A 20396-nucleotide genomic window follows, 5' to 3' on the forward strand; every position below is an offset into this window, starting at 1 on the left:
GTAAGTGTTTATATTACTGTTCCGGAACGTTTGTGGAATGTTTCGAAACTAGGACACCTTGGGGAACCCAAGATTATGAATTAATATTTACATCAGTTTCTTATCTCTAGTATTGGGTTTTACATGAAAAAAATGTTGGACAGTTTCGACCTCACATTAAGTTTTGAGGAGTTTTAGTAGGGTTTCTTTTTTTTTTTTTTGTATTCGGCTTTGTTGCCGATTTCTGTTCTATTATTCTGTGTCCTTTGATGGTTTTCGTGACCTTCACTTGTTTCATTGGATTTTTTTCGATCCCTATTATTGATGAAATCTCTTTAATTACAAATAATAATAATAGTAAATTTGTAATACACATTGCCCAATTTTTGTGATTATTATTGACATTGACTGAAAGATTTTGTTGTTTGTCTAAAATGATCTCTGCATTATGTACGACGGTAATTGCATAGTGTGCTCGTAATCTGTATTTATCATATATAGTAGTTTTAGGTTCTAGTTTTTATTAAAAAATAATAATAAGTAAGATCACATAATATCAATTGAACGATGCCAAAACCAGTTTAATTGTATGAGGGAATTAGCTTGATTTACAATAAGATTAATTTGGATTGTACTTGCATATAAAAAAAAGATCAATTTGGTTTAAAAACTAAAATTGCCTACAAAATTAAAATAATGCATAATTAAATTTACTGAATAATATGTGACAGTCTTATTAGAATAGCTTGTAAGAAGAGCCCCACCCATCTTTCTCTCTATCTCTATCTCCCAATCTATCATTCAAAATTTCAAATGATGAAAGGAAGATTTTTTTTTATCAAATCATTTTTCAAAGAAAGAGAAGACATCAATTAAGTATTTTTTCACTAGAGAGAATTTTCTTTATTAAGGATGAGTGTAGACACCCCATTTTTGCACTCGCCTAATTAATCAACTCGTCAATCCGATTGCAATGGTTCCCAATTATGGATGTTTATTCCAATGCTTTATTTTGTTGCCAGATATGTTTCAGAAATCCGGATGAGGTATCTCGAACTGACAAAACTGTAGAAACCACGCTACGCTAGGAAAATACGACTTCAAAAACATAGAAATCATCATCTTGCAGATAGAAAGAAGTTTCACGATAAAAATCACTAAAAAATTATCAAATTACCAAAATACCCCTAACCTTAAAACGTCCCTAGAGCCCACGCTATGCTTAGGAAAACCCATTCAAACACATAAAACAACAAATCGAAACCAAATAAACCACTTCACCAATTTTCACAAAATTTGACAAAATTACAAAAATACCCCTCATAAAGTTCACGATCATTTTGCACAAAAAATTTCATAAATAATACAAACCAACATTTCCATTGAATTCCTTATGAAAAATCGATTTTCAAAATATCTTGGAACATTGAAAAACGACTTAAAACGCGAAAAATCCTCTCCGAGGGCAAAACTATAATTTTACAATTTTAATAATTAAAAATTTCAAAATTGATAATTAAAATATTAATTAAAGTCAATCAAGTAAGACTAAAGTCAATCTTAAAGTCAATCAAGTAAGACTAAAGTCAACATATTAAAAGTCAACCAAGAAAGACTAAAGTCAATCTCATAAGACTAAAGTCAAAACCCTAATCTAAACTAATCAAGTCAATCTCATAAGACTAAAGTCAAAATCCTAAATTAAAACCCTAAAGACTAAGTCAACCTCATAAGACTAAAATCAAAACCCTAATTAAAACCCTAAAAGAAACCCTAATTAAACCCTAATTCTTCTAAAAAACTTTATAAATAGGAGCTTCCACACCCTATTTTCACATCAAAGGAAAAATCCTAAGAGAAGTAGGTCAAAAAGTTTTCTTAGCCTCCCACAAACCTTAATTTTGAAGTCCTAACTCCTTACCTAATACCCATACTTCAATTTTAGCCTGAAAACACCTAGAAGCCCTTCAAAAACAGTCCAAAATCGATAACAAAATTCGAAGAATCCAGATCTAAGGAAGAGATACCTTGCCTTGGAGATCCGAAATCAGATCCGGAGACAGAACGAAGTAAGAAGTACAGTACAAGGAGTAGTTTTATCAAATCTGAGGAAATAAAACCATCGCGTTCAAAGGAAAAATCTCTTTTATTTTTTCTATCTAGGTTTTTGTTAGCAATGTAGTCTTCTTTGGGATAAGTAGAAACCAGTATTGGGTGGGCGGGGTTGGTGCCTAACACCTTCCAACCCCGTAATGTGATCCCCGGATTCAATTTTTCTTTAGTAGATTAGTTTCTTTATCCGTTTAGAGTCAGTATTCGGTTCCTAGACTGTAATAATTAGGTGGCGACTTCCAAACCTCAAAGGTCAAAAGCGGATCCGCGCACCCTGCTGATTGTGGGCGCTTGCAGTGGCGACTCTGCTGGGGACATTGAGGATCAGACTTGAAAAACCCCAAGTATGGGAGCATTGCGAGGATGACCTAGTTTATTTTATTTTATTCGGTTTATTCTACCTTTTTGGTTGTTTATTTATTTTGGTGCAATTGCGGATTATTTGTATGAACTTTGAGTATTTTTTCTTGGCATGTTATTTTCTATGGCTTGATCGAGGGTTATTTCAAATGATCCTAAGTGATTAAAGAAATCAAGAGGTTTAATTGAGGACGGGGTATTGATTAATAAATCATGAAATTCTATTCATTTATGTTTTTTTTTTGTTCTTTTGTTTTGTTTTAAGGTTCTATCCTTAAATATTTAAAAAAAATAAAAAATAAAAAAAAAACAACATAAAAATAAATTTTTGTTTAAAGGTGTACGTTGCACCCTTCTACGTGCTGGAGGGTTTGGTGTGTCATGAATAATATGGCGTTTTTTAATCTGCACACCACCTTAACAACAAAAGGTGCTGGTGGGTTTGGTGTGCCACAAATAAAATCATTCTCTTTATTTTATACATCATCTTCTCCATTGTTTTTATACCCAATTCTCTAAATCGTTCAACAGAGATCGATTATGTCTCTTTACCCTCTCGATACGAAATCAGCCCAATCGGTATAGAGCCATCAATCGAATCGATTTGTTTTTAAGAGAGAAATAATCAGTTTTCAAGTCTGTCCCATCGTTTTCAACACCAGAGACCGATTCTGTCTCTCAGTCCAAAACCAGCCCGATCGATTTTAGAGCTATGGGCGGATTCTCCAGTTGCTAGCTGCTTTTGAATCGCTGTAACATTGGGTAGGTTCGACGAAAATAATGGGTATGTTCGACGAATTTCTTCAAAGAAAGGGTTGGAGATTAACGTTTTGTTTGGTGATGGGATCTCAAGATTAGAAAAAAAAAGGGTTCTTTTTTTTAAAAAGAAAATTAATTCATGTTGTTTTATTTTCTGAAAATCTACCTTCGAGTTTAATTTGTCAGCAAGAACCCAAATTTAATTCATCATTTGTTGGGAATAATCGACCGATTGGACTCAACAGTGTTGGGGCTGTTGCTGTAGCGTTTAATGTTGAAGTTAACAGGACTGTATAAAGGCTCATTCGATCGGATTTCGGACCTCACTTTCATTGTGAAAGCCATGGATCAGAAAGGTTTTCGTCCATTCGAATTTTGTCTTCGATACTTTTCCAACCATATATTTTATAAAAAAAAAAGGAAAAAAAAAAACAATTCTTTTCTTTGAGTTGCATCCATGTTTCATCTGAGGCCGTTGGATGAGGTTCAATCTGAAAGTTTGAAAATGATAATACAATTCATGAGTGTTGGATGGGCGAGTTGAAAACTGTAGACACCCCATTTTTGCATCTGCCTAATTCGACAATTCGTCACCCCGGTTACCGTGAATTCCTAATGATGATCGTAAAGAACTCGAAGGCTTGTGAGTGCTATTCTTGATTTCCTCCATTTTCAATTTTTTCATCTCCCCTACTCGTTACAACTCGACATAGAAATTTACGCACGCTTAGGACCGCTACACCTTATACTCGATTTAGTAAACACGTACGCTTAGGTTCGCTACACAGTTCGATAACCTAGAGACTTCGTCACGCTAGGAAAATACGACTTTAAAACATAGAAATAATCACGTTGTAACTGAAAGAAACCTCACGTTAAAATTCGTATAAATTTACAAAAATCATAAAAATGACCAAAATGCCCCTCGACCTCCAAACTCAACTTAGAGACCTCGATCGTTAGGAAAATGTAACAAAAATCAAACCTAATAAAAAACCCAATTTAAACTAAGAAATAAAATTCAAATTAAAAAATCGAACAATTCAAATAAAACAATTCCAAACAATTCAAACTCAAATTTAAAAATTAAACAATTAAAACTTAAAATTTAATTCAAAATTAAACAATTAAAATCTAAGAAGAACATTGTAATCTAGGACCCAAGACAAGACTATGGACCAAAATTCAGATTCATTGGGCCTACACTAACGGCGGTGCCAAAAACCCCTTGAGCGGCATGGTGATTTTGATTAATTTTTTCTCGAGATTTGTGCAATGTTAAGGCAACATGATTTGTGATGTAACGGAATAGAATTTAGACTCTTTATAAAACACAAAAGTGTTCCGAATCATAAAGAAATCATAATCTAGTCTCTATCAGACCAGAGTCAAAATATCTCATCTCTTCTAAGGTTATCCTCTCCTATCTTCTTCTACATCCTTTCTTCTATTTTTAAATTTTTAGAGTTCTAGTTTATTTTATGTTCAAGCTTTGTAAATAGAAGGAGTACTCTGTCAGTTCTAAGCCAAGATTAATAAAAGGAGCTTCACTTTCTTCCCACTCTCTTCTCTTATTATTTTTATTTTTATTTTGCTTGTATTATTCTTGCTATGATTTGTAGCTAAACCTCTATTAGAGATGTTGATGAAGCCTAAGCAAGATTATCTTAGATAAGTTTAGGGTATGTTCTTTATAGAAGTCAGCTCCAGTTCCAACTCCAAAAGTTGGCTTATGGAAGAAGCAAAAATTTAGAGCCTGAGAAGTCACATCCAACAGAAGTTTGTTCATTACAAAAGTATATAAGCTAGAAATTAATGTTTGTTTGACAATTTTTTATTGTTGGATTCTAGTAAAATTACCAGAATACCCTTAATATTGATAATGCACCAAAATTGAGCAGAATACCTTAATAAATATGTAATTACACTATATATATTAAAAAATTATAAAAATTATTATTTTCAATTTAAATAAATTTATGAATTTTATAATTCTATTGAAAGTTTGATAGCATCTCCTCTTGAAAATGAACATATGAAAATTTTCAGATAAAAAAAATACTTACATAATACACAATCCAGTATCCATGTAAAGATGAAGAGTATTTTGGTAATAAAGTAGTGATGATGAATTGCTTTTGGTCTTGATAGTAAAGATGAAGGATATTTTCGTAAAGATAAAAGGTATTTTAATAATGCCCTTTTATTTTTTAAGGTTAGGTTTGGTTAAAGATTTGATTAAAGATAAAGGGTATTTTGGCAAAGATGAATGATATTTTGGAAAATTATTAGTATTTTGGTAAAGACGAAGGACAATTTCCTTTTATATTTCAAGGTTAAGTTTGGTTGAAAATTTGATTAAAGATTGAGCGTATTTTGGTAATTTTCTTTTATTTTGTAAGTTTAAATTTGGTTGGAAATTTGATTAAATATGAAGGTATTTTGGTAAAGATGAAGGGTATTTTGGTAATTTATATTAATGAAGGGTATTTTGGTAAAGATGAAAGGTATTTTGGTAACAATGAAGAGTATTTTGGTAATTTTCTTTTATTTTTTAAGGTTAATTTTGGTTGAAAATTTGATTAAAGATGAAGGGTATTTTGGTAAAAATGAAGGGTATTTTAGAAGATGAAGAGTATTTTGATAGAGCTGATAGTTATTTTAGTAATCTCATTTCATTTTTTAAGGTTAAGTTTGGTTGAAAACTTGAGTAAAGATGAAGGGTATTTTGATAACTACACTTGAGCCGTTTTACGTTTTTCTTTTTTTATTTTTTAAATAACTAACAAATTAACAAAATTTTATGCAACACAACTAGAGATATGGAATAAAGAAAGAATAAAATGGATGATACATTCATCTGGCAAAGATACTTTGTTGATCAGTCTCTTTCAAGCTCAGAGCTTTTTCCTCATCTGGTAGAACCAAAATCCAAGTGTGAATGTGGAGGAGAAAATGATATGGTAAATGGTATGATCATTTAAAACCCAAGTCCCAGGTCATCCCACCAATGGAGCGTCCCTCACAAGTTGTCTTATTGGTTTATTATGAACATGACAAATGGTGGTAAAGCCTATCTTTGTTGGGTTTTTGGAAAGAGATTATTTATCATTTTCTTAAATAAAATGTCAACAGTCGCGACAACATGACTCTCTTGATGTGGCAGTGCACAAAACCATAGATCTTTTTCTTTGGGATACACAAGGAAAAAGATCTATGGTTTTGTGCACGTCAAGATTCAGTTTATCATTTGTCAATGTCAAAATAGTAAATGGAATGAAAAAGGATTCCTGATTAATATCAAGATGCTATTACAGGGATTAATCGGTTATGTCCTTGTACTCTGGATGGGAAAAAAAATGTATAGCATCTCTTTGATTGTACACAATAGTAGTCATAATACACACACCTCAATTGTTATTCCCTTTGCATTGCAATTTACATATAGTTGTATACTTTGCAGAGCTTTTCCGTTTGTACATTAAGTGTGCCACCTTGAATCTTCAAACCCAACAACGTTGTTGATAAGTTATTTGGATGTCAGGAAGAAGCCCTTCATCCGGTTTGTGGCATCCTGTACCATAAGCTAGCTACTCCAATATCTCCAAAAAAATATATATTCAGAAGCACTGACTATGTCAATGAAACATGCATACTAGCAACCACTACTGAAAATCCACAAGGATGCTCCATAAAATATGTCATGTCTAGCTTAAGTGTCTTCAAGAATAAAGCACCAATATCATGTCCATTGTAAAGCTCAAACCCATGACCACAAATTGCTCTTGACAAGATTAGAATCCACAACCTCCCTTATCAAAGGAGGATGAAGGAACATGTTCACATTCAACTTTCCATGTTTTTCTCTCATAGGCCTTCATACATCTGAGGAGCAAAAATCGATTTAATTTTGCTACTTTTGTTGTTTGCTGCAAGGAAAACAAAAGTCCTTCCATCTACCCTTAGCCAACTGAGGCCGGGATTTTTCATTAGTCCTCGATCCTTCATCAACTTCCTAATCTTATTTACATCCTCCCATCTACCCGCGGCAGCATAAATATTTGAAAGAGCAATATAAGTTCCCAGATCTTTTGGATTCAACTTCCAAAGATGATTGGCTGAATACTCACCAACATCTATGTTACCATGAGTTGCACTTGCTGTAAGCAATGATGACCATATAATTTCATTTGGCTCATATGGCATTTCTTCTACTATGCTCAATGCTTCTTCCAGACGTCCTTCCCTTCCTAGGATATCAATTAAACATGCATAGTGATCGATTGTGGGTTCCTTGATTAGTTTGAAATATTGATACCCCTCTTCCATGAGGCCGCTGTGACTGCAAGCAGAGAGGACAACTACAAATGTGATATGGTTGGGCTCTATAGTTGGTGTATTTTGTAATTCTTGGAAGGTTTCAATGGCTGTTTGAGCATACCCATGTTGTGCTAGGCCGGCAATCATGGCATTCCACGTGGCTATGTCCCGTCCTGGCATACTATCAAAGAGTCTTCTCGCTTCCTTGATGCAGCCAGACTTAGTATACAAGTCTACTAGGGCACTGATAACAAATACATCGGATCCAACATTGGGATTCGACTTAATTATCTGAGCATGAATCTGTCTCCCATCTTCCACTACAGCAAGACTCGCACATGAATGCAATACACTGGAGAATGTGTAATAGTTTGGAGGCTTAGCTAGTCCTTCCAACAACATGAGTATGTAGAGTTCAAGTGCCTCTAGGCTTTCACCGTTCCGTGAAAAACTGGATATCATTGAAGTCCACAAAACTAGATAGGGGGAATGAATTTGGTTAAAGACCCATATTGCATCATCCAAACAATGGAACTCTGTTTACATCATGATCAATGAGCTAGCAATATTGGAACCATCACTACAATTGGTTCCACGAAAACCTAACTTTGTAACTAGAGCATGCAATTGCTTATCTTGGTACAGACCTCCAATTTGGACCAAAAGTGATGTCAAAGTTATTTCATTCAGTTCCATACCCACCTGAAGGGCTTCATAAAACAAGCTAACCACTTTATTTGTATGCCCATTTCGCATGTACCCTTGAATTGCCAAATTAAAGCCGTAATATCTTTTCTGCGAATGCCATCGAAAACCTTCCGAGCATCAGGGACACATCCCTCATCTACATATATCTCAAAAAGAGCACAACCAATAAATAGATCCACTACAACCCCAATTGTCTTAATGATCAGGCTATGTATTTGCCGGACTGAAGACAGACTAACATCTCTACAAGCCCGAAGAACAGTTGCAAAGGTCACATGATCAGGACTCATGCCAGAGTCACGCATTGTACCAAAGAGGTCCAGAACTTCTTTACCACTAAAATTTCCAGCAATCATTGCATTCCATGATACCACATTTGGTGTGGAAATCTCGAAGAAAGCCTTTTTTAGCACTGTCCACTACATTGCAATTGGTGTACGTATTGATTAACGCAGTCCCAACAAACACATTGGATCGCAACCACGATGCTTTTACTATATGAGCATGGACTTGTTTTCCCTCGAATATACAATGACAACCAGCGATAGCGGTTAAAACACAAGTGAAGGCAAATTCATTTGGTGCGAAATTTTCTGTCTCTATCATGGTTTTGAACAACCTTAACGCCTCGTCCAAATTCCCTTCCCTGGTGTAACCCATAATCATGGAAGTAAAAGCAGTAACATCTCTCTGGATAATTTTGTCGAATATTTGGCGCGCATTTTTTATCGATCCGAATTCATTATTCGCTCAACAAGTGTTAGTGATCAGGTCTGGAAAGTTTGAATCGAGGAGCTTTATCATGTAAGCATGGACTTGCAATGCGAGTGGGTAATTGTTGGTTTCGAAACAGGCCTTGAGAACTAATCTGAAGGTGATGGTGTCTGGTTGGTGAGAACCAAAGATGATCATCTCGAGGAAGAGATGGAGAGATGTAAGGAAATTGTGTTGGTGTGAACATGCAGATACGATGGTGTTCCATCATATCGAGGAAGAGATGGAAAGATGATCGTCTTGAGGAAGAGATGGAGAGATGATCGTCTCTGATTGTTTTAACAGAGAGAGAGAAGAGGAGAAGGCGTTTCTGGTTGTTTTAACAGAGAGAGAGAGAGAGAAAGAAGAGGAGAAGAATTAAAAGGTTTCATTAATGACATGGCTGCTGAAATATGATGCGGCAGCTGACTCATTAAATGGGTGACGTGGATTATAAGCCACGTCAGAACTGTGAGAATCTCAGTGTCCAGACTGTGTGAACCCAGCATTACTCAAAATTAAATAAATTAACAAGCATTCATATATATCAATCATTGAGTTATGGGTCCCATCGCTAAAACTTTTTGTATAGACGGTGGTAAGTCTTTCGGATCAATAATTCAAAAAAAATAAAAAAAAATTCATGTATTATATCAGCAAACTCCAAGCCTCAAAAATAAAAAATTCTTGAAATAGAAAAGCTTTAATGGTGATTTGTAGTCATAATTGGCATTAACAATCCTAAAAAAATAAAAAATAAATAAAAATAAATTCATGTATTATATCAGCAACTCCAAATCTCAAAAATAAAAAATTCTTGAAATAGAAAGCTTTAACGGTGATTTCCAGCCATAATTGGGATAGTTACCCCAAAAAATTAAGGATGGCTATGAATGTACTCCATGGGTTGGTGGGACTGTTACATGGTTCTCTCTAATTAACACACATTAGATTTACTCCCTTACGGAAATATTTAGAGCACTATGCAGTAATCAAACACATCCTTAAAAGAAATGTTTATGGTTCTCTTCATGGCTGTCATATCCAATCCCTATTCTTCTTCTTTTCTTATTTTTGGCCTTCTTTAGATCCAAATACAAGCTCTCTATTATAGGGCAGAAATGAGTAGTCGAACTGTACTCCTCGTGATACATAATATTACATCTTCATAATCTGAATTAAGCACGTGGCATACAACCCTATCCCTTATCTCTAAATTACTTACTTAAGATACCACGTGTCAATTCTGAGATATCTATGTGATATAGATGGCTAAGTTGGAAAAACATTCCAGAGAATTTTTAAAAGGTGCGTGCGCCATTTTGTCACCTTACGTCATTCCAGCATTTTCCTAAAAAAATTGCAATGGTCTCCAGATATTTCTAATATTGTGGATTTAGTCATGCACCGTTTGATATAAGATGGCTTTGAAGTTGGAGAAACATTCAATATAAATTACCCACGTGATATTTATGGGACTCATTGCCAGTATGGATATGAGATCCATCTCTTGTTGAATTTACCCACAAAATATCAGTTTGATTGATAATGTGCATTGATTTTAGCATTGTCTTAAAGAATGATTTTGAATCATTGGATTCAAACTCTTTTTCAAGAGCATAAATCAATTATCAAATACTATGATTTTTGGTATGTAGGTTCATCAAGAGATGGACCACATATCCATATGATTAGTGGGTCCAAAAAAATACCACGTGACATGAATTGGGATGTCACTTAAGCTTTGTTAGATACGACACAATGTTCTAGATCCCTAACCTTTGTATATACGCTAAATTGAGTCAAGTGAGTGTGCAAAAAAAAAACAGGTTAATTTATCACGACTTTTTTATTAATTATTTTCTTCATAATAAATTTAAAATGCGCTTGCGTGGATCCACGTGGATATATGACTCTTTTACAAAAATGGTAATTCATTATTTTTAGCAATAAAATGGTGAACAACTACAGCGTTTTATAAATTTTTGCCATCTTACTTACAATCACACGAATGTCTCCATTACATAGAATTATAATTTGTTATTTTTATAAATCTAATGGTGAAGAACCACATGTTTCATATATTTTTCCCCCTTACTTACAAACAAGATATTAATGGTGAGAATGTAATAGGATTTCATAGAGGAAAATTCTAAAAAAAATTAAAACGAAGATAATTCGTTTAGCAGTGTAACTTAAACTATGCAAGGTCCCATCATTAACGGGTAGGTGATAGTCCTAGTGATCACAACTATCTTCAATTCTTGAAGCATTGAAGCAAACCTTTGTGGTTTTGAGAAAACAAGGAACCTAGTCCTACAAACCTGAGTTAAGGCCACGCAACAATAGACTAGCATTAAGATCATAGTTTTTTGTACAAAATAATAGGCATAAAAAGTAATAGCCCCCCCCCCCCCCCCCCCTCCCTCTACACAATCAGTTAAAGCTTGGAGTATTTTATTTTAAACATTAATGATTAAAAAAATAATATATATATATATATATATATAAAATAAAAGAATAGGATTTGAGTGACTATGCAAGACACTGTGTTAGACACTTCACTGATGTGGAGGCGCAGACATTACCATAGATGATTTTCATGCACATCTTGAGGAAACACATTTATGGCTCGACCTTAACACAGTTTTTTGCAATCACTTAGACATTTTTTTAATAAAAATCATGCATTCCATTTAACTAAATTACACATGATCTTATTTAAAATTGAATATACACCTCAATTTTTGAACCAATTAAAAAAAATATTTTATTGTTATATGCTTCTTTTATGATATAAAAGAAATAATTTTTTAAGAAATTGAAAATGCCTCATGAGTAACCAATAACTCCAAGAATAATTTATATTTGTAGTAATGTCAGATGCTAATATAAGCTCTGAATTAAACATGTTGAAAGCATTTCCAAAAAAAAAATAAAAATAAAAAGATGAGTTGGGGGATATAGTTTGTATAGATTCGATTGATGAAGCCATGGATGAAACTGATGCTTGGGGAATGAATGCCTTGGGTGCATCAGTTGCTTATGTAGCTAGTAGAGTATAGTATAGTGTATAGTAAAGTAGTGTAATGTAAGTCAGTGAGAAACTAATAAGAAACTGAGGGTACTCGTAGATCAGATTAAGGCTTTATGGCTCATTCCGTAACCCCACTCTAAGGCTTCTTGATAAACAGGGCGGGTTGACTTCGAGCAATGGCTGGGTAGGCCAATCCTTGGATAGCATTCTAATCATTTAAAAAGAAGTAATCACACATTCAGACACTTCCATCACTCCCTTGGTAAAAAATAAATAACATATATTGTAGCAATGTTGATTGTGACACTACGTCATATTGAGAGATAAACGACTGTCTTGAACAGTCATTTTTAACAAAAACGGTTTGTGCAGTCGTTTAAAAAGGAGTCGCAATTAGAAAGTGACTGTCAAAGAAAGTCGAAAACAACGACGGCTTTAGTCTGTCAAAATGACCGTCGAAAACAACAACGGCTTTAGTCCGTCAAAACGACCGTCGAAAAAAATAACGGCTTTAGTCCATTGGAAAAAACGACGGTTCTAGACAGTCGGGAAAAACAACTAATTAATGGCAGTCGTTTATATCAATTTATAATTAATAAATTGTGATTTCATAATTTGAAAATAAAGTTGTTCTAAACTGACTTCGTTCCACACTGCTCACAATTCTATGCTGACTTGGCAGTGGGCCATAGATTTTTTCCTTGAGATGTAAGATTAAATATTTAATTTGATCTTATTTCAATCCATAAAAATTATACACACCATCTATTTTAAACATTAATGGTAACTGAAGCTCTTATTTTCTTCTTCTACTTTTATAAAAATTTTCAATAATTCCAAATACAATCAAGATCAACTGGTCCAACCGAAGTAGATGGTTCTTCTCCAAGATCAGTGTTCATATCTATAATCAGCCCTGTTTCTTGTGAGATACTAATCATCTCCCTCTCTGCTTTACGACTCTGCTCCATTTGGTTCTCCAATAACCTTCAATATTGATTAATCTTGCATTAATACAGAATTTGGTTCTCACAAGACTTAAAACATATGGTTTCTTACAACCAGAACTCTTGTTAAAAAGAAAAAAAACAGACTACAAATAAACACTTTGATCTGATTTCAATTACTTCCAAACGATATAGAATTTAAATTCAGTTACCTCTCTAAATTTGCAGATGCCTTCTATGAAATGAGGAGGTGTGCAATTTACTCCAACTATATTCACTTTGTCACTTTTGTTTATTACATCAAGGCATTCCTTGAAGCTCTCTCCTGAGGCAGCATTCTTACCCTCCACAGAGCTGAAGCAAATCCAAGATGGAATTTGAATGTTTTCTTCATCAAGCAGTTCAATGCAGGCCTGTGGTAGCTCTCCCGAAATCAAAATAATAACAAATGAAGTTCGAAAAAACCATACAGTTGCCAAAATATTGATTTAAAGCTAAGACAATTACAAATGCAGCACCCCATGCGGGGCTAGGTTTCACACACTTTTTATAATACTCCTGATATTTTTTTCAAGAACATAGGAATTGATTGAGGAAACTAAGCAAAATTTGGAGCCGTCCTGACTCATTACTGTAGAGCATAGGAATGTGCAGAATTTTATTTGGTTAAAGGTTAAATGATTTCATTTCTCATACAAAAATAAAGCAAATGAAGGGCAAGAAATTTCCACATCCCATTTATCATCATTATTAGTAGAGAGTCACAAGTATTATGTGTAGTCTTGCACAAAGCACGCCAGGAATGCATTAATATTGGTTAAAGCTTAAGTTGCGACAATGCAGAGCCTCAATTATTTCATCAGAGTTTCTCATAAGGGAGTTCTAGCTGATCCTAGATGTGAGTTGATCTTTTTAGTTGAGACAATAAAACATATTTGCTTACATTCACTCAAATAAGAGCTCCACTTCTTATAAGAAACTATGAATAGATAATCTCAAAATAAAAGAGGAAGGAAAATAGAGGGCCAAAAGTAACAGAATATTGATTGGTCCAAAACATAAACATAGTGCAAGATGGTTGAGAAAAACAAGTCACTCTGATAAGTGTGTATCACATCAAGCTAAAAGGGATAATGATATATGAGGACACTTGCAATGATGACAAGATAAAAGGTTTAATTAATTAAGAGGATAAAGGAGAAAAAAGAATCTGTCTAAAGTAGTTTTTTCAACTTTGAAACATATATGGAGCAAATAATTTAAGAAAATAATCATTTTGTATCTACTGGAGACCAAAGAAATATACAAACGATAGCTGTTGGAAGAGCAAACCTGAGCTTCAAGTTTATTGGGTATGGTCTCAAAGGCTAGCAAATCTGGACCTGCTTCCACAAGGACTTGCAATCGTCGTCTATGGAAATCCTTCAGCTTATCCAAGTTCACATCCGGTCCATAACATCCACTAGAAGCATAAGAGACGAGCATGTTGCATAAGCTTAGATGCAGTTTGAAAAAAAGAAAAAGAAAAAAAATTGCACCCCAACTTTTACTTATCACACCCCAATTTCCTAAATTATGTCTCACACAGCAATTAAAGATTAAAGCACAAAACATTACAGAGGTTTGGCTCAAATTATAATCTCAACATTATAACACTCATTCAAACAATTTCAATAGTTGTTTACAACTATGATTTGGGCTCATACAAAATCCTAAACCCAAAAAATAGAAACCTAGCCTTAAAAAAAAAAAAAAAAGGAAGGGAGGGAACTTCTATTGGCACCCCAACTATTACTCATTCCCAACCAATGACTTATTTTCTTTATTTTTAATTGGAGTGTAGTAACTAAAAGTTGGGGAGCCAATAGCAGTTCTTGAAGAAAGTTGATTTTAGTAAACAGGTTGTTTGAAGTTGCTGTAAGATATGAATAACATGAATAGTGTTTATGAACCCACAAGTTTGAAGAAGGGATCAACACAGACCTGTATTCAGAACCATCTGCAAGATAAGCTCCATAGCTTCCAATAGATGCTGCAACTAAAGCACGGTTATACCTATGTTCAGGAATCTTTTCCATCACATCCCAGAACCCATCACGGGCTTCAAGAGCCAATTTGACACTTTTTTGTAGTAATGTTTCCCCTTCTTTAATAGATAGGCCTTTGGATAAAAATCCTGGAATCGTTGCCTGCGAAATCAGAACAAAAGGTTTGGCAATGTGAAATTCCCAGTAAAACGATTACATGCCAAGTCCAAATTGAAATTATTGTCATGAGATTTTTTTAGTTTACAATTAGAGGTGGAAAATACATTTCTCAAGAATTTACCAAAACAAAAAAAAAAACATTAGTATTCCATTGGTAAAGATCCTCAAACAAAATCAAGTAAACACAACTTGAATGATTCAAAGACTGACAGAAGTATCCAGAAAATTTGTAGAACAAAGATCATAATCAAAGGACTATCACAAAAATTTGGGGTGAGCTGAACAAGTCTTGTTTCTCTATTCAATTTGGTCCAGTTGTAGAACAATAGACCATGTAGACTTAAAACCCTTGTCTATGGCCTCTATTGGACCCTGATAAGAACCTAACCAATACATTATAATTGTACTTTCAAATATCATTGCTATAGAACAATGAGCATTCAAATGAGTAAATGTATATTTTGAGATTAAGTACATACCTGATATGATGAAGTTACTAATATATCGGCATCAGCCTCAAGATATTCCAAGTGAACCTAGCAATAAATGAATAAAAATAAAAATAAAGTTTGAATTTGATCAATAACATAACAAAAACCAAAACTCACCTGAATGAGCTGATTTTTGGTGAGGATGGTCATTGTGACAAGGAGATCATCTCACCAAAATTCAGCCTATTCCAAAACTTCGAACTCCATCAAAATTGGTTTACAAAAAAATTGGATGTTTTACGTTTCTGAACTTGTTTTGATGGGGTTCGAAGTTTTGGAATGGGTTGAATTTTGGTGAGTCTTAGTAGGTCTAGGTTTATCTCTTTATCTAATTTTTGAATCATTTCTAGGGCTTATATGGGATTCCTGGCTATGCTTGATTGGTGATATTGGTGTTGATAATTATGATGTCGCAGACATTCTATATTGTGTAGGGACACATTTATTTGCTTATGCAAAAGAAACTGTGTACATTACATGTGCAGACTGATATCATGCGATGAAATTCCCTTAAGATAAGATTTTGATGGTGAAAATGATAATGCTATAGGATCTTATCCGTAAAGTCAAAGTTGTGAAAAAAAGAAACTGATTGTATAGGGAAATCATTTTATCTTTTTGACTAAACATCGTGCTTAATCAAGATTTTAAATGTTATTTGGTCATGTAATAGGCTGGAGCTTTAATGTCTTTAGCACTCATCCAAGTCAGAACTAAAAGATGCAACCATGTCAGCCTCGCACAAAGCTTTAATTCACAAATAAAAATGGTTTCATGTCACCTTTGGTAACTTGTCGATGAACTTTGCAGCATTGGCAAGCTCAATAGCAGTCCTGATTTTGGCATCTGTTGCATTCGCCTTACCAAACCCAATGTTCCCTTTTATAGTAGTTGCTAACAATATCGATTCTTGGCTAACAAGCCCAATCTTCTCAAGCCCGGACGAGGTTGAGCCGCCTATTTGGTTAGATAAGGTGCACCCTACGCCACAGCCTGTTGTGACAGTTACCTCTAATCAAATAGACAAATACGATCAGCGCAGGACACAATGGACACTTACTTCCTCCTCGAGCCAATTCATTTGCTCATTTTGAGCAAGTGCACATATGCCCAAAATTCAACCTTCCCAAAGCCTAAAAGAGTTGCATGCCATACTCTTAACTTGAGCACAAGTTATTTAAGAGTTTTACCTAAGACCAGCATTCGGAAGATAGAACAGAGTCACTGGACTACAGAGTTTCACCTCAGACCATTGAAGCTTCAATAGGAGCATAGAGAGGTTGCCCCGAACTACAAATATCTGAGACAAGGGCTTGAATAGGTTTTTTCCCAAGACTCAATGTGCAGGAATGACCAAACAGGTCAAAGGAACATAGGGTGATTCTACCTCAGGCTTTATTTCACTCACAAGACTAGTAATTAGAGAATCACTCACCAGCCAGTCTATGATATTAACACTTGCAAACTTAACCAACTTAAAAGTTGGCACCTAAGTCTTCTTGGGGATTATTGCACGTAAAGTTAATGAGTTGGGAGCCATGAAGTCCTAACCTCTTCAACTAGGATAACTGCCATGGCACCACTTCTAAGGAAATGATTTGAGAAAAAATGATAAGAGAGGAAGACTAGTGAAATTAGGGAAGGGATTAACAAATAAATCCCACTTTTCTCTATTTTATTCAATAATAGAAAATTGCAATCATTACTGTATTGCCCTTTGAGTGAAGAAAACAACTTAATAAAGTTTTTTTTTTTAAGAAAAACAAACTCACAACTATATCTTAACTATGACTGAGGAAGTTCAATGTGTATCATGGAATAAAACTAAGCTTTATGGTCCCTTAGTTTCACAGCCTTCCAAAAACAAAAAGTTAGGCAAAGTTCCTTTAGCAGATATGCATGATCAGAAATTTTTAGACTTTTTGGAATTGGAAAATATGACATCTACGTGGTTGATGCATGTTTCTGTTTGTTTAGAAACGAAAATAAAAAGCTTAACTGGAATCAATATGATCCATGTTCAAAAGTGAAGGTTATTCATAATATGTGATGGCAAGGTGAAAGTATAAAGAATTAGCTCACCAATAATAACGTTTGGTGCAGTATGTAGTCCAGTCAACCTTTCCAGCACCTTCTGTAGTTGTGGCCCTTGGGGACCTAAACAAGAACATATATCTTTTATCATAAACATGAAACATTCATTTACAATCTATAACGAATGCACGCCTCAAATATGAAGAAAATATCAATTTCAAGCACATAACTCTGATAGAATGGTATTTACTTCTACTCAAAATGAAAGAATTAGGAAGGGAAAACTTATTGTGATGTTTCTTAAGAACACTTAAAGGGCTACACAACATTCTAGGGATTTCTTCAATACATGCTACTTGCCAAATCATGCCCTATGCAATTAAAAGATGTCCTCAAAATCTAGCAATAAATTTATTTTTGCAATTAAAGGAAATCATAGCATGAACCCTACTGCAACCATAATCCTAGGATAATGGAGTATGTTTATTAACTGTGATGGTTAGAATAAAGTATGGTATAGCTCTTCTCTTGTCATCCATCACTCTTCTTTGTTGCTTTTCTTTCATGCAAAGTAAAAAAAAAAAAATATCTCATCTGTGTAGTCTTTTTTTGTAATCTTATATCCTGGGAGATATGTTCATACGTGGAGTGTTTCACAGGGTTGCAGCAGACAAGCCTCTGTATGATTACACTCAATAATGTTGATCAGCCTTATCTTCTAAAAATCCTACTGACCAACAATCATCATTGTTTATTACACTCAATTATATTGATCATCCTTATCAGAGTTCTTTCTTCATTATACTTCAATTATATATTGGAGGTTGAAAGAATGTTTCGTAAATTAAATTCAAAAACAATTTCATGAATTTGGAATCAAAGTAGCACTTAATTACACCACAACAATTTCTTTATATCTGAAATAAAGAAAATCTATGAAACTCTAAAATTATTAAGGAAAATCTGAGATTCGATCAAAAGCTTTAACATACCTGAATATTCGATTACAAACCCAGCAGAAACTCGCTTCAAATTCGAAAGATCGAAGGTAAGTTAAAATGATTTGAAAGGGGGAGATCGAACAAAGCCCTAAAACTCGCAACACGAAATCACTTTAATCTTCTTCTCCAGTTCGGACCAAATCGAAATTGGACCAAAAGGAAATCACTTTAATCTTCTTCTCCAGTCCAGACCAAATCGAGTTCAAACGAAATCAAAATCAGAATTCATTGAGTTCAAACCAAATCGAAATCACTTTAATCTTCTTCTCGAGTTCAGACCAAATCGAAACAACCTTAAACATCACAAATCGAAATCTGATTGCGTCTGACTACAGATTCAAAACCCTAGTATCTTTCTTTAAAATCCGAGATTTATAAGTGAGAGATCGAGCGAAGAATCGACGATTTTTGTTCAAAATCCGATCGAGATGGAGAGAAAGAGTCAAAATCTGAGATTTGTGAGTGAGAGATCGAGCAAAAAATCGAAGGTTTTTGTTAAAAATCCGATCGAGATGGAGAGAAAGAGCCAAAATCCGAGATCTGAGAGTGAGAGTTGAGCGAAGGATCGATGATTTTTGTTCAAAATCCAATCGAGAGAGAGAGATTCGACTAATTTCGATTCTTCGTTCAAAATCGATCAATCGAGAGACAGAGAGTCGAGAGAGTCGATTGATTTCGATTCTTCGTTCAAAATCGATCTGAGAGTGAGAGTGAGAGTGAGAGAGAGAGACAGTCGAACAATCTACTTGTGCGTGAAATAGTGAGAGTCAAGAGTTGAGTCGTGTTGAATCGCATTGAGTCGCGTTAAGTAGCGTTGAATCGCGGAAAAACAGTGATTTTGCGACTATTAGATTCCGTCGCTTAAAACGACAGCATGAAGCAGTCGTTTTTTTCGCAAAACTACTGTTGCGACGTAGTGTGATGTCTATTCCAAAAAAAAAATTTATCAGAAAAAATAATGTCAATGTTATGTACAACAAGAATGAAATCATTTCGACCAACTTATACGTTAAAATTTAGAACAATCTCAATATTGAAAATATATATGTATTATGCATAATTGAGAACTAATCCCACAAGCAAAATTACCACGAAACACTCATTAGAATATTGTTAAAATGAAGAGTCAGGTTGTGGATGAAGATGAAATGTACACAACTGACATCCTCATCTCATTTCATAACTTCCTTAAGAAAATACATAACATGGATCATTTTTAATAGATCCTACGCGTGGGTCCATAGTCTAGCACAATTTTTTGAATGGGTCCTCCTAGAAAGCATAATGTTGATTTGATTATTCTATCGACAACAAATTTCACAAATCTACCTCAAGATTCGTGTAATAAGATTACATGATTTTATTGATTTTGATCAAATGGAGATATAGATCTCATTGTTTTCTTTTAATTAATAGTCAAGTACAAAAATAAAGATTACGTGTGTAACTTTCTTCACTCTGGTTTTCGCGCTTAACAGGTTGAGAAAGGACTTTTTGACATATAGATAGTTGTTTTCAGTGTTTGATCTTCTATAAAGGTTTACATATATTTTCTTCTATCAAGGCTTTGCATTTTATCAACCGAGAATGATTTTTTTACTTCTAAAAAAGGGCTTTTGAGTTTATCTTCTCTTGAATCAGAATCAAGTCTTTCTTGAAGAGTTTTGCTTCGTATTTAGAGGAGGACT

The 20396-nt window shown here is 34.2% G+C and overlaps 1 protein-coding gene and 1 pseudogene across 1 annotated transcript; both read right to left on the reverse strand.

The window, feature by feature from the left end:
* Positions 1 to 6427: 6427 nt before the first annotated feature.
* Positions 6428 to 9219, reverse strand: LOC147397962 (pentatricopeptide repeat-containing protein At1g50270-like; annotated as a pseudogene).
* A 3512-nt stretch (positions 9220 to 12731) lies between these two features.
* LOC147397963 (homocysteine S-methyltransferase 1-like) lies at positions 12732 to 18760 on the reverse strand (the record flags this gene model as incomplete). The annotated part of the gene is made up of 8 exons (XM_086448893.1): positions 12732 to 13015; positions 13188 to 13388; positions 14308 to 14437; positions 14959 to 15164; positions 15662 to 15718; positions 16455 to 16666; positions 17756 to 17830; positions 18700 to 18760. Coding segments are annotated over 8 exons (975 nt in total), but the record flags the coding sequence as incomplete, so codon positions are not given.
* Between the last annotated feature and the right edge of the window lie 1636 nt (positions 18761 to 20396).

The sequence above is a fragment of the Akebia trifoliata genome, chromosome 7 (genome assembly GCF_017979445.1).
Source record: "Akebia trifoliata isolate Shusen 1 chromosome 7, ASM1797944v1, whole genome shotgun sequence".
Taxonomy (NCBI): domain Eukaryota; kingdom Viridiplantae; phylum Streptophyta; class Magnoliopsida; order Ranunculales; family Lardizabalaceae; genus Akebia; species Akebia trifoliata.